Source organism: Benincasa hispida, chromosome 5 (assembly GCF_009727055.1).
Source record: "Benincasa hispida cultivar B227 chromosome 5, ASM972705v1, whole genome shotgun sequence".
Taxonomy (NCBI): domain Eukaryota; kingdom Viridiplantae; phylum Streptophyta; class Magnoliopsida; order Cucurbitales; family Cucurbitaceae; genus Benincasa; species Benincasa hispida.
In genome coordinates, this window is record NC_052353.1 from 6346274 (window position 1) to 6361320 (window position 15047).

At 33.4% G+C, this 15047-nt stretch overlaps 1 protein-coding gene across 5 annotated transcripts; it reads right to left on the reverse strand.

Moving 5' to 3' along the window:
- Nucleotides 1-1382: 1382 nt before the first annotated feature.
- LOC120077568 lies at nucleotides 1383-6996 on the reverse strand. Of its 5 annotated transcripts, none has more exons than XM_039031498.1 (9): nucleotides 6920-6996; nucleotides 6028-6690; nucleotides 5055-5204; nucleotides 4606-4758; nucleotides 4267-4452; nucleotides 4081-4179; nucleotides 3745-3996; nucleotides 2509-2846; nucleotides 1383-2262 (listed from the first exon to the last, which is right to left on the reverse strand). In XM_039031498.1, the coding sequence occupies exons 2-9, from the start codon at nucleotides 6527-6529 to the stop codon at nucleotides 1561-1563; spliced, it is 2382 nt and encodes a 793-aa protein (XP_038887426.1). In that variant the 5' UTR covers nucleotides 6530-6690; nucleotides 6920-6996; the 3' UTR covers nucleotides 1383-1560. The 5 variants fall into 5 exon arrangements, with proteins under 5 accessions (XP_038887426.1, XP_038887428.1, XP_038887429.1 ...); XM_039031500.1 differs by having other exon boundaries at nucleotides 6028-6602; nucleotides 6920-6984; XM_039031501.1 differs by lacking the exon at nucleotides 4606-4758.
- Nucleotides 6997-15047: the final 8051 nt, after the last annotated feature.

A 15047-nucleotide genomic window follows, 5' to 3' on the forward strand; every position in this document is an offset into this window, starting at 1 on the left:
TCTCTATTATCCCTAAAACAGGTAGGAGTGAATTCCCTCTTGCACCCTATGTCCCCAGCTATATATCCGGTCTTATCCCTGAAATGGGAGTCTTATTGAGCTGCGCTGTTGAGCCAACCCTCACCTATGCAAATCTAAGGGCAATCCCGAATAAACAGGAGTTCATAGTTAGCTCAGGATTAAGGTCAAGTTGCCTAAGTCATCGCTTTCAAATAGTCAGTTTTAAACAGTAAACAACGTTATAAAGTAAGAATGCCTCATTTCGTGGTCCGATCTTATACAAACTCTTTTGAACAAGGAGACCCGCACTTCTCATGTCTAATATGAACGAATTAGGATCACTTCATTTGTAGCACTTTAAAACTCCTTGTAACAACTACACAGTGGACCGCATTTAATAGTGTTACCAGAATAAGGTACACAACCTTATCCGTATACTATAGATCATTTTGACTATTTACTCGAACTTGATCCACTTTTATGTCTCCACATAAAGTTCAAGTACTCATCCAATAGTCAAGGGACTTTTAGGTTTATTGGATTTCTATTCAAGCAATAGATCTATTCAATAACACCTTTATTGAATTTTCAGAATAAGTTTCATTGTTTACATACCACGAGTTTTAGGACATAAAACCCAACACCTTCTTGGCTGCTAATCTGGTGCTTCATAATCACAAAAACACATTGAGATCGATCATCGCTTCATTCGTGAAAAGGTTGCCCGAGGACAACTCTGTGTTAAGTTTGTCCCTTCTGATGATCAGCTTGCTAATAAAATTGCCAAAGCTCTCCCTTCTCCTCGCTTTAACAGCCTAAGAATCAAGCTCACTGTGGCCTCAGCCCTTACTTCACTTGCGAGGGGATGATAGAATGAATTAATTTTTTTTTTACTGTTCTTTTCTTTATTTTTACCTTTATTTTCATAATCTTTTCTATTTTGATTTTTCGTTCCCTTTATTTCTTTTCTGTTATTCTATCCTTATCCGTGCCTGCCATGTGGTACTCTATCTACCTTTAAATATTGTCGGAAGCAATGGTACTATTATCGAGTTTTTGCCTCATTCTCTCTACTATCTCTTGTTGTCTATATTCTTTTATAATAGTTGCAAACCCATAATCTAATCCTATAAATCACAGTCATATGACCATAGTCTATATCAAATTTTGTAGTAGTGTGGTAAAACTATTCTTTATTTGATTTTTTTCTTTCCAAAATAAATTTCCAATTTTTAATTCACAAACCAAAAAATCTCACTTAAATGGTTAATAATTTCTTTATAAAAATCTCAATCATTCAAAGAGAAAATGTTCAATCCTCTAACAAAAAAGCATAAAAGAAAATGATCATATAAAATCATCTAATTATACACATATAAGAGTTCAAAGTATGGTTCCAATATATCACATTATTCTGACAATCTAGTCATTGAAGAACAAAACTTTAAATTCAAATATTATCATCCATAACCACAAATGATTCAAACATAACATGTCTATATATGTATTTAAGGAAACAAAAAAGTAAAATGGAAGCGGGAGAGGAGTCGGGTTCGAGGATTAAAGGACCTTGTCTCCTTTTAGGTAATTGGTTTTTTTCTTATCTCCCTCCTCATTCTTTGGATTCTCCACCTCGCGTAGGGTTGAGTCATCCATTAAGATGACGTCATTGCTCCTTTTAGGAGTCTTACTAAGAATGACAAAGAGCAAATCAGAGAAAAGAGGAAGTTGCACCATAACAAAGAATAATGCAACGGGGAGAGAAGTTGCAATATAGATTAAAACCGCCACTTTTGGAAGGCGATAGCTGAGCAGAAAGTAGTGGCCAGCACAAAACGAAACCAACATCGCGACGATGGATAAGAAAAGTGAGGAAAGGCCAATGAACAATCTCCCAGGCAACTTCGAGCCGAAGTCTTTTTCATCAAATCTCGAGGTCAAAATTGATAGGAACATGATCACTGAAGTTGTGGAAAGGCAAAGAGCGATGAGAGAAGCTAGAGAGAAGATAAAAAATCCAGTCTCCTGTCTGAATGGCGGAGTCCCGTCATCCCCATTGCCGCCAGGGACGGTGGTGGCTGAAGCATAGGCTACCGTCAAAACCAGGGCAGCAAGCAAAGAGCATGACTCGGAGGTGCTGGTTAGCCACTCCCCACCCTTTTTCCCTAGCTCGTTGTGGGTGGTGTGGAAAATGCTTTTTGCAACTATTCCCTTGTTGTTGTATTGCGCGAAGAAATGGGGTTCCACTGAATCCCTCACGTACTGTTAATCATCCCATCATACATATTTAATAATAAATTCAAGGAAAACAAAATTGGTTCATAAGTTTTAAGTCTGATTTTCATTTGGTCCTTAAATCTTCATATTTTATAATTTCAATCTCCGATCTTTGATGTTAACTTTCTAGTTTAAAAATAATTATAATGTAAAATTTTTCGTTAATTAATAGACATTATAATTAAAAGTGAATATAAAACTCATAGGATAAAAAGGTTATTGGTTAATTACCCGATACCACTTAACTTCCCACTGCATTTGCAAAGCGGCTCCTTTGATGCGCCAAGTCTTATGAGCTTTGAGGCGAGCGGCGAGATGCAAGGCACTGTCACCGTTCTTATCCACGGCTCGAAACAAGGGTTCAAGATGATTCCTTTTCTTAAGTAAAAACTTGTATACATCTGGTTGCCGATACTCTGCAGCCAAAAGAACCACATTCTTCTTGTCTGGATCACTATCACGAATCGCCAGTGGAAAATGTTCGAACAATCTTCTCACCATCTCAACCACCCCGTTCTTTGCTGCTAATAACATCGGCGTCTCTTTTGCAATATTATGCACTTTATTTTCTGTCCTCAATCATTTTTCAATTCAAATTTCTCATGTTATATACACTTTAAACAAACGAAATTTTCAAATAATATTCTATTTTAGTTATTTTAGTTCATGTATCATGTGTACTCTCAAAACGTTCTTTTTTTCCCTTTCGTTCTTGTCTACATATTAATCCTATTCATAACCGATACGACCCTTTAGTTGAATAAGAAATACTTGCATGCATCATCTTCGGGTGCACACATTTTTTTTAACTCAATTAAGACTTCATTTGAGATTGTTATAAGCTTTTAAAATAATTATTAACAACTATGTTTATGGCTATGAAATAAAGTAAATTGGTTTTTGATAAATTTAAACATGAAACTTGAATATGGTGTAATTGTTTTAAGATTGGAAAATGTAGATTTAATTAGGTGGGAAAGAAATAAACATATGAAATAAATCTTAATTTTAAAGAATAAAATTAAAAGTTAAAAGTTAATTAGAAATTGCACATGATTTTAGTAGAATTCAAAAGCTTGCAAGAAACTGATTTTTATGAACGTACTTCACTTTTATCCCTCCTTAATAGGGACCCCAAACGCACCCTAAGCTTCTTCTCGTCTTTAATATTTTTGAGTTTGATGTGCCCAAGTAGCACAAAAATTTATTGAAGGGTAATATTTCGTTGGGATAGTACTCGAGATTATATATATATATAGTCAAACATGTTTAGAAGAGTAATTTTGAAATGGTTAAGAGTCATTTTTACCATGTTACTTTTATCACTTTTATCGTGTTTGGAAAAGTGATTTTAAAATGATTAAGATTATTTATAAGACGATTTTGAAAATAACAAAAGTAATTTCAATTATTTCAAAATCACACAAACATGTAGTTTATTTTTTCTATATAAAAATAATTAATTACCTGGGACGTTATTAGGTTTGGGTTTGTTGTCTGGCTTAGTTAGATCATCTGTTCCCTCTTCATTGAAGCCAATTGAATCTCCTCGAACAATATAAGGAAGCGTTTCGTCAGATTGTACATTTAATATCATGGGAGTATCCCCATTTTGTCCATATTTATCTGGTGGAGCCAATTCCAGAAGTTTCTCCATCACTTGAACTGACCATCTGTTCTTTTGTTTCTTCTCTCGTAGCTTTCTAATTTTAGCAGATCCTAACAAAAACACATATTAATTAATTAATTAATCAATCAATACTAACTTATTTCAATATTACACTGATCTTTTTAATTGATTACCAAATCCCAGAATGATCATGATGGCTGAGAAAAAAATTTGCAAAAAGTTGATACACGTATCATAATTTTGTGGGAAAATGGAACTTGGGGGCTTCGTGTCTGCAATAATCAACAACGAATACATAAATACCATACTTATTATATATTATTGTTATTCTTAATGGTTTTATCTAGCTTGTTTTATACCTGATTCATGACAACCAGATCTTTTGAGAAGATGAGTATCTAAGGGAATGTCTGGTTCATGGATTCTGATAATTTCTTCGTTAGCATCTTTCTCGAGATCTGGGCCCTTAGCTTCATTATTGTAATCGCACGGATTCACTTCTTCCTTCTTCTTCTTCTTCTTCCATGCTGGTTTAGAAGTGATTACTGAAATCATTCGAGGAGGTTGCTACCATTAGCTACAGTTTTAAAAAATTGCAAATATAACACAATGTATAAATGATAATTCCATTATTCATAGTTTTGGAGAGTTTAATCTAAGTTTTATATATTTGTAATTAATAGGTATGGATTACGAACTCATTAAAAATCCGTCCCACAAATTTGTAAGAAGAGCAATGCAAGTGGCGTAGTTTTCTGGAAAAAAAGAAGCAACTCTCGTTGATTTGGTTGGTTTTTTTGCTTGGTGACAAGCTGCTGCTGATCCAGGCTTTAGTTCATCCACAGAAATACCTTTTTTTTTTAAAAAAAAAAAAAGAAAAAAAGAAAAAAAGAATACTATGAGTTCGAATTAAAAATAAAAGAAAAAGAAAAATGAATTGAACAATTCTCCATTTTCTATATGAAAAATAACATAATATAGGTACTTTAACCCACACTCGGTTGTCTGAGCATAACAGTTTTGTCACGTAAAGATGAAAGAGTATATATATAATAAACAGAGGAAGTATGAAAAATTTAAGAATGTCTTGAAGAACAGTTTTGTCACAATACGTAATAAATGAAAATTTTCAAAAGTATTTGCTCACAATGATAGACGATGTGTTGCAATAGGCCGATGTTGGCTCCACTTTTGAAGGCAGATGGCTTAGTTGCAAGAACATGGAGAGGGGTGTAGCCTTCTGTATCTACCCAGGTAGCAGCCTCATTGTTCATGTTAATTAATTGAAATGCCATATCTGTCACCTCAAACATTTAACCCAAACTCAACCTTCTATCTATTCGATACTCATTTTTTATATATGATTTTGCGTATATAAATTTTGGATTTAGAGTGTGTTTGAAATATCTTTTCGAGTGTTTAACTTAAAAAATAAGTAAAAAAATTCAAATGTTCAGTAGCCATTCAAAACAGTTTTGAAAATAATTTGTTTGGGGTAAACACTTCAAAATTCGAGTTTTAAAAAAATGACAAGTGTTTGATGGTTAATCAAATCTCTCCCTAATTTATATAATGACTAAAATTATCAAAAAGCCCTAAAAATTATCTATATCACTTGTACTATGTTGTTGTTGGTCGCTACTAGTAAACTCCAACTTCCGCCACCATCACAGACCAATTGTAGTCACCAACTTCGACGACCATTATTTTATAAAACATTCTTGAGAAAAAGTTACCAAACACGAGTGTTTTTGTTGTAATAGTTTCTTTTTTTTGTCAAAAGTGTTTAAATGAATATTTTTTTTTCCTAAATTAATCCAAACAGACCGTAAATGTAACATATTTTCATTTTTTGATCAAAAAAAGAAAGAAAAGAGAAAAAAAGAACTAACTTTGGGGACCACTATTTAAAATTATTTGAAATTATCCAACTCCAGTGACAACCTTCACCACCTCAAACAATGAGCAAAAATATTTTTTAAAAAGAGTTGTCAAATACATGAAAAGATTTTATTTTAAATAGTTTTTATTAAAAGTATGTTTAAAAGAAAAAGAACAAGCTAACATGAACGTAACTTAAGTGGCAGGATGCTCTTAAAAGAAAAGAAAGAAGAACTAACCAAATCGCTCGTTTTTAAGAGCACGATGAATAATGGTGTCTCCATTTTTCCTTCTGCAATTGGTCCGGGCTCGATTGAGATCCATTTTACAAAAGTCGTAAAGGCAATAAAACGCCTTGGTGTGGCCATACAGCGCCGCCAAGAACAGCGGCGTTTCACCGTCTATGTTCCTCTCATCGACTAGCTTCCGATTGACCGAACCAATGACGTGGCACATTCTAGCACATCCCATAATCGCCGCCACGTGGAGAGGAGTGTTCTCTCTCTCATTTTTACTCTTAAAAATTTCCTCTCTTTGAGAGCTACAAATCAGTCGCACTAACGTTTCAACAACTTCTATATTATTGTCATACGCAGCCAAATGCAACGTCGTGTCCTTTGATTGTGTCAGCATCATAGACAAAGCTTCTATTTCTTCTCCACATTTCTTTATCACTTCCGCCCAATTCCTTCTCTTCACGTTTGTGTATAGAAAATCTCGTAAAATTTCTTTCCTGTTCATCTTCTTCTTCGATCTCCCGATGCAACGATCTAGCTTTCTACCCAAATTAATACCCTTAAATTTCGGTTGATTCCTATACCATTATAACCTTTAGACAATATACACGAATCTTCACCCTTCACATTCCACTAGTGCTTGAGTTTTAAGAGAGTAATAGTTCCCTAGAATAGAACAAATTATCTTTCTTATATATAAATCGAACTTCATCGACCATATAAAAGGGATAAAGTTTCATGCGAGAAAAATGAATATGAAAAAAGATTTGAAGAAGAGACGTATTTATAAACTAGATCTTGGATATTTGAATAGTTTTGAAAAGAGATATATGTTCATGAAAGGATTCAACTCATGAAATTGAAAGGATGTAACTTTAAATGAAGAGTCATGTACCATTTATATTCCAACCCAGCTTGATCTCCTCACTTGATTTGATTAATTTCTCGAAGAAAAAGGTTTGGATATCTTAGTTACCCGAGGCCTTGCTTGGTTTGTATTTATAGATAGATATGTTACCATCATGTCTCCTATACTTTGGATGCTTTGTGCTTTATATATTATTCTTTATTCTCATTATCTTTCTTTTTCTATCAAATTTATTTATAGGACTCTTACAAATTTGGGTCTACATCTAAAAAGAAAAAGCAAGATCACATTTAGAATCGTGCTTTTCGACCTATGCAAAAATTCTCTTCTTCAACCTCAAGCATTTCTTAAGGCTAATAATTAGCCTTTTAGATGAACGCTAAATTTTAAAGAAAGAAAAAAAAGGCATTGATCGATTTTTAGATAATATATGTGTTTGATGACAAAATATGAATGCGATAACAATGGTAAATTTGTAATTTGTAGAAAAGAGACAAAACAAATTAGAACAATGACTCCAATGTCCAGTTAGAGATAGTGTACTGTAAAAGAGAAAAGAAGTCAAAAGTTTAATTACCTCATATGAAGCTATGATGATGTATTTATAAGAGATTTGATATAGGATTTATCTTAATCTTCTAAGATTAAGATATGAGTTTTTTTTTTAATCCAAATTAGCTAGGATTAAATCTTATTTGATATTTTTTGACTTATTTAGTCAGATCCAAATCACGTATGACAATATGTTTGTACTTATCTTTAACTATTAAAGAAAAAAAAAAGTACAAATATAGATATTCTATAAACTTGCAATGTTGATTTGGGGCAACCATGTAAAAGAAGGCTCGTGCTGTGGCAAATGTGTTTTTGTTACAAATCAATATTAAAAAAATAAATAGAAAACATAAACGATAAAATCAACATATAGATTTACGTGATTTATTAACTTAATATTAACTATATTCATGAGGTAGAGGGAGAATCGTTCAGAATAATCTTTACTTCTTCCAAAGCACCAATTAACAAATTTAAGATATTCTAACCGATAATGAGAGATACAACTCAAATGATATTTTTTTCATTTACTGTGTTGGGTTTCCAACTTTGTGTAAGAGGTGCAATTTAATAAAAATAAAATACCTTTGAAAAAAAAATCTAACCAAATAGTTTTGATTTTTTTCTTTTTTACTTATTTTTTATTTTGAAATTTAGTTAAGACTCAAGACATCAATAGTTAGATATTGAACATTATGGTAGAGATTATGATAAAATATTAACCATTTAAAAAAAAAAATTAAGGTCTCATTTGATAACTATTTTGTTTTTTGTTTTTGTTTTTGAAAATTATGCCTACTTCATTCACATTTTTTACAACAATTTGCATATTTCTTAAGTACAATTGTTGAATTTTTAGCAAAATTTCAAAAACAAAAATTACTTTTTAAAATTTTACTTTTTTTAATTTTTAAAATTTGACTTGATTTTTTAAACCATCAGTGAAAAGTAAATAACAAAGGGAAGAAATTTGGAAGTAGAAGTAGTGTCATAGACTTAATTTTTAAAAATAAAAATAAAAGATAAAATAGTTATCAAACGAGATGATTCGAAATTATAAGAAAATATATAATAGATTTGTATTGGTTAGGCAACTTAGATTTGAAGCCATGATCTAATTTCGTGAGAATGAGTTATGCTGTTGGTGTGCTTTTAAAAGAGTGAAGCAATTAATCATTCATTTGTGTTTTCTTTAACAAAGTTAAAGGTTCAAGTTGTATCTTACTTTAAGAATGTATATATAATATATATAATGAACACCCTCATCTTTTAATTTACACCGACATTTCTTCACCTAAGTGGAATCAAACTTTTCGAAGTTATTAGTAGAAAATAAATATATAAAGTTCAATTTTGGAAACGAATTTAAATTCTACAAATTCACACATGTATGGATAGAAGCAATTTTTTATAAGTCAATTTGTTGTCATTTTATTTTAATATTGAATAGATCGAAAGTAATAGATTTTTATTTTTGTTTTGTTCTTTTTTTTTTTTTTTTTTTTGAAAAACATCAAATTCATAACCCTAAACTTTGACCTATAAAGCACATAGATACTTCATGTGAGATAAAGAATCCGTATCAAACACGTATCGGACATCGATACTTCCAGATATTTCATGTGAGACAAAGAATCTGTATCAGACACATATCGGATATCGATACTTCCAGATACTTCTCAGATACATATTTAACACGCGATTTGACGTATCTATTTCTGCGCGTACTTTTTTTAAAGAAAAAAGACAAGTAATTCATCTAATATTTTTCAATATAAAACTAGGCAACCTATTTAAAAAGCTCACTACTCGAGTTCAAAACTAAAAGAAAAAAAAAATAACGGACCAAACCCTAGACTAGAATCATCTAGTCTCCATCTTCACATTTGATTCCCTACAAAGTCCACCAAAATATAAACCATTTGGATATCTTCAACAATTCAATGAAGAAATTCTTCGTTTATGTTCATACTTCTCCCTCTAATCTTCTTCTTCTTCTTTGTCATATGAGTCACTTTTCTATTGCATTTTATTAACTATTATACTTCAACATCTTAGATGTTATTTTTTTTTGTATTGTATTTCAGTGTTTGTATTCTATTTTGTGCTATTATTATTAACTTGTATGCTAAATTTATCTATATCCTAGATTTCTATTAAAAAAAATATATTTTCAACATATCAGTATCCTCGTTTTTTAGAAATATATATTAAAATAATATATATATAAAATGACGCATCCTTAAACGTATTCATATCTTAATTTTTTTTTAGAAATTGACAAATCGCCATATCCAATCATATCCGTATCGTGTAGCTGTATACTGTGTTTGTGCTTCATAGACTTTGGGTCATATCAATTTAAAGCTAAACTAAATAATTGTATTAATTTAAATTCTAGACTTTCATAAGTGTTATCAATTTAAATCCTTATTTAGAATTGAAGAAATTGCTTCCAACGACATTTTTTTTTTAAAAATCACTAACTCAATCCATAAATTCTTCTTTACATTTAAAAGGAGATTCATTCAAACTAAAAGAGTTGGAGAATAAGAAATCTGTAAAAAGAAAACTCATCTGTAAATAGGCTTCAAAGTGAATTTTTCCTTCCCGTGGATGTAGGTCTTTGTTTGTCAAACCACCTACATCTTTGTGTTCTTCTTTTTCTCCTTCTTCTTAGAATCGTGGATGTGTTGATTACCTTTTGCAAAATTAGATCGCCACTAGAGAGTTTCAAAATCAAAGAGAAATTGTTCGAAAGGAGAGAGAGTAAAGAAATTGAGAGTGATTTTTCATTTCTACCCTTTGTTCAAAATCATATTGATTAATTTGAAAAGATGAAGTGTCTTATCAAGTGTCTCCCTCTCAGCCACACTTGGTACCGAATCCTCTCAACATCTTGGATAGAGTTACTTCTTAGGCTTCATATACAATCTGTTAAACAAGTTCAACAAATTGGTATAAGAGCATTTGACTATCAGGAAAGCAGTTCTTGGAGAATCAAGATTCAATTTCCTGTTCATTCATGGCAATAGAAAGGTTTGGTATTGAAAAATTCGATGGAAATGGTGATTTTGGCTTATGAAAAGCCAAAATTAAAACCATACTCAGTCAGCATAAGGCACATAAGGCCCTTTTAAATCCATAAACATTTTTAACAACAATCACATCACAAGAAAGAGAAGACATGGAGCTGGCAGCCTATGGTATGTCAGTTTTATATCTTAGTGACAGTGTATTAAGGTAAATTTTATATCAAGACGTAGCTCACAAAATGCTATTGGAAGATCTATTTGCTACAAAAGACCTTTCAAACAAGATGTACCAAAAGGAGAAGTTCTTCACATTCAAGATGGACTCAACAAAATCACTCATTGACAATCTTGATGAATTCAAGAAGATTGTCCCTGAATTTAAAAATTTAGGAGAGAAACTGGGTGATGACAATGAAGTCTATGTCCTATTAAATTCCCTACTGGAAACCTACAAAGAAGTGAAGAATGCACCTAAATATGGAAGAGAATTCATAACTACTGATACCATCATCGCAACCTTAAGAACTAAGGAAATTAAGCATCAAACAATTAAGAAAGAGTAGTTCACTAGAGAGGGGTTTTTTGTGAGAGGGAATTCTAAACTTAACCACCGGAAAGATGGAAAACAACACCTATGAGAAAAATTAGTCTAAACAAAAGCTAAAATGAAAATATTACAAGAAGAAGGGTCACTTAATCAAGGATTGCTTCATTCTTAAAAGGAAAAATTAAGAAAAAAAGGAAGCTAAGTGGAAACAGCCTGAAGCGTCCATTGTAGAAGGATTCTATGTGTATTCTGATGCTTTAGCCTCAACACAAGATAAAACCAATCATATCAATCCCTTGGAAAACATGACTAGGTCTTGGATTCCGCATGCACCTACCATATGACTCATATTAGACCTTGGTTGAACATCTACAAGGAGATTGATGAAGAAATGGTCTATATGAGAAACAACCAAGCTTGTAAAATTATTGGGATTAGAATAGTGTCATTGAAGCTAAAAGATGGGACTGCGAAATTCCTAAGGAATGTTAGACATATGCCACTTCTCAAGAGAAACTTGATCACTTTGTAAATGCTAGATGCTATTGAGTGTGAATACAAAGAAAATGGAGGAACCTTTGAAGTTATCAAAGACTCTAAGATGGTCTTAGTTGGAGAAAAGATCAATAACCTATTTGTGGTCAAAGGTGTAAAAATGCTAATAGGAGTGTAAACCCTGAACCCTATTTTCCTATTCAAGTATGTTAAGTAAGATTAAATGTAAGTTAATATCATGATGTACGGAAGAAGCTTGAGAATGAGTGAAAAAGGAGGAAAATGTTCTGAGTGTTGAGATTGTAGCTCTCACGTAGTAAGGTATTGATGACACTTAGTAAGGAAAAATTTGGCTAAATGTGCAAGCTAGATATGTCCGTGAGTTAGAAGCCATGCGATGAAGGCCATGATGCATTGAAGGGTGTTTCCTTGTATGCAGCAGCCATGTTTCATAGAGGTTAGACGAGCGCATGATGAGCGTAAGGCAAGGAATAGGCGGCTAAGTGTTGGTCGAAGTATGATATGCATTGAGCAAGGGTTTGCAATGGTTAAGCTCATCTCGAGGTTAGTTGGACATTTGATGAGCGTGAGTCTAAGTGTTGGCGTTAGGCGTTGGCTACGCGATGATGGTAGAGGCAAGGGCGCGCATGATGGAAGGAAGTTGGCCATAAATGACAAGGTGAGTCTATGTGCTAGCCAAGTTTTGCATTGAGGTTAGTTAGGCATGGACGTGCACACATGGATATGGATGTCATAGGCGATGCAGCTTGCGCGTGCGATAGTGTGTGATGGCCAAGCGAAGATGTGTGTGAAGTAGGGCCATGCAATGATCTTGAGACTAGGCGACAGATGCAAGATGCGCTAAGGCAGGCGCTACTTAGTTGGAACATGTGTCCAAGTGAAGCTATGCGCTCGTAAGGGATGAGGGGTCATACGTTTGTAATTAGGTGAAGCTTTTAGCTTAATCACCGATTGAAGTGGCTAGCTATTGAGATTATAAGGTTTAAGTTTGAGTCAATGGGATAGGTGGTAGCTTAAGCTTGATTATGGCCATGCAGCTTCAAGTATAAAAGGATAAGCTCACTTCAAGAACTTGATTTGGGCAATTCTCTCATGTTGAAAGAGTGTTTCCATAGCTATTCGAACCACTAATGAGTGTAATTGATGTCATTGGGCTTCCAGGAAGAAATTATTAAGAATTCGAGTTGAAATCAAAGTTTTCCTTAAAAAGGTCAGGCTCTCAAGTGAATATGGGCCAGAGGTCAATATTGGCAATTTTCGGACAGACCAAAGGGAGTTTAAAGCTCAAATTCTAAGGTAAGCAAAAGACATTTCTAAACAAGTTTGTAGAAGGAAACTTTTTGAAATAATGTCTAGAAAAATAAGTAAATTAAATTTGAAATTAAACATGGATTTTGCATTGGACAAGCAAGCAATGTCATGGGATGAGCAAGCAAGTAGCTTGAACAGCCAGGTAGAGGCACTGATGAACGCACATGCGAAGGGCTAAGTTGCGTGCAAGGGATGTGTTGGGCTAGTTGAGCAAGGTATTGCACGAGTAAAGGCGCTCAGTTGTGTACGAGATGAGGCGTGAGTGTGTGTGTAAGTCATTGAGCGCAAGGTGTTAGGCACAAGGGTCGCATAGAGCATGCGTTGGCACGCGGCTAGACGAGTGCATGCGGCATGCGATGGGTGCATGGTTGGTCTTGTAGCCGCATAGACTAACAACATCACTCAAGGTATTTCTCTAAGTGTTGGACGAATGGTGTATGCATTGAGATGGAAAGATGATGTTCTAAGTTGATATTAATCTTGTTAAAGGAAGTAAGGGTCATGAAGGAGCTAGTGATATTAACCAAAGTTGTTTGTCAACTTCACAGGACAAACGCCCATAGGAGAAGCTTACCAACCACAAGGAGAACGTCCAAGGTTGTGAGTAACAAACTAAGTGTTTCTAAATGTTTAGTGAATGCATGATTTATCTAAAAGACTAGTTTTCATGCTAGCTTTTATGTAAAGTATGTTAAAATGATCGTTTCTAAGCAAACCAGTTTTCATGAGCTTTACTAACACATGCATAGTTTAAATATGTTTATGAAAGTATGTTTTAAGTATTTATATACTTTATGTTATGAGGCATGCGTTAGTAGGTGATGATTATGTAATGAAGAAGTTTAAGCATACATTTATGTTACTTATGCTTTCCAAATATATCTATATTTCAATGAGTAAGTTTAATGATGATTATGATGAACTCGATACCGAAGGACTATGAGAAGGTATTCAGGATAGATGTTAGATGTTAAGTCGATACTAAAGGACTATGAGAAGGTATATGGCCTAAGATGAGGAAACCGATGCTGAAAAACTATGAAAAGGAATCTGATCCTGACACTTAAGGTATGATGGTATTCAGAGATGTACCATGTGCACATAGGTAAAGCAGCGTAGGAAAAGTGTTGTAAGTAAGGCAACGTAGATAAAGTTAGCGTAAGTAGAGTTGACTTTGGTAGTGTAGAGAGTACTCCACACTAACTAAGATAGAGATTGAGGGATTGAGCAAAAGGGTTCTCTCTCAACTAAGGATTATGATGATTTATGTATTCAGTTATGCTATGTTTTAAAAGTTTTAAGTATGAGTTTTCATGGCAGTTTACAGTTTTTTAGCTTGATAATTATGTTTTATTAGTCACTCACTGGGCAAGTAGTTCATTCTTTTCAAATGTTTTCCTTTTCCCCATGTAGCGGCCATCTCTCCAAAAGTTAGCTGCCCTGTTGCTGTGCCACTCAAGGACCCAATTAAAGCTCAAAGTTTGTAAAGAAGTCTTAGGTGGTTACTTATTAATGTTTGTACATATGAGTCGTTCATATTAGGGACTAGGAAAGAGTATTGAGACCTACTGAACTCTGTGACTGTTAATGTGATGTAAATGTGTTCAGTGTTTAACCCTAGTTGTGTTATCTGAGCATGAGTATCTTAAATTGTTATTTATTTATTCCAAGGGTTTGTGAGTAGGTTAAGAATGTAAGTTAGACAGTAAGTGCCTCAAAAGGGTTGGTAATTGTTGTTGTCAAATTCTCTTCTAAATTAAGAGGATAATCTGGGAGGGGATGTGACAAAGAGCCTATGTTGTTACTACAAATAAACTAACAGAAGCTGATATTTGGCATAAGGGGTTGTCTTATATTATTGCAAAGAGATTAGAAGCTCTATTTAACAAGGCATTCTATTGACAGGGTCGAAACTTATGTCGTTAATAAGCTTCGAGTCTGGTCAAAAGAAAATTTATAATACCGAACTACTCCTATTACTACAAAGACGTAGTAACAGTGGTAAGTCCGAGTCGATCTGCAGAGAAGTGTGATTTTTTTCGTTAAGTTAATTTTCTAACTAAAGCGATAAATAGGGGGTTTTGAGGTGGAAGGGATAAATGTGTAAAATTGAAATAAAATCCAATGGATGTATGAAACGGTAATGGATTCATTTAGTTCTCGGATCAAGTAACTATTCATTGTAAACTAA

Bases quoted from the DNA above. Each gene is read 5' to 3' on its own strand.
- LOC120077568 (XM_039031498.1), bottom strand. From the start codon at position 6,529: ATGAACAGGAAAGAAATTTTACGAGATTTTCTATACACAAACGTGAAG. The intron at 4,453-4,605 runs GTTCGTAATCCA...GAATGATTTCAG, and splicing joins GTGGGACGGATTTTTAATGA to TAATCACTTCTAAACCAGCA. The intron at 2,263-2,508 runs GTAATTAACCAA...GATGATTAACAG, and splicing joins GGGAAGTTAAGTGGTATCGG to TACGTGAGGGATTCAGTGGA.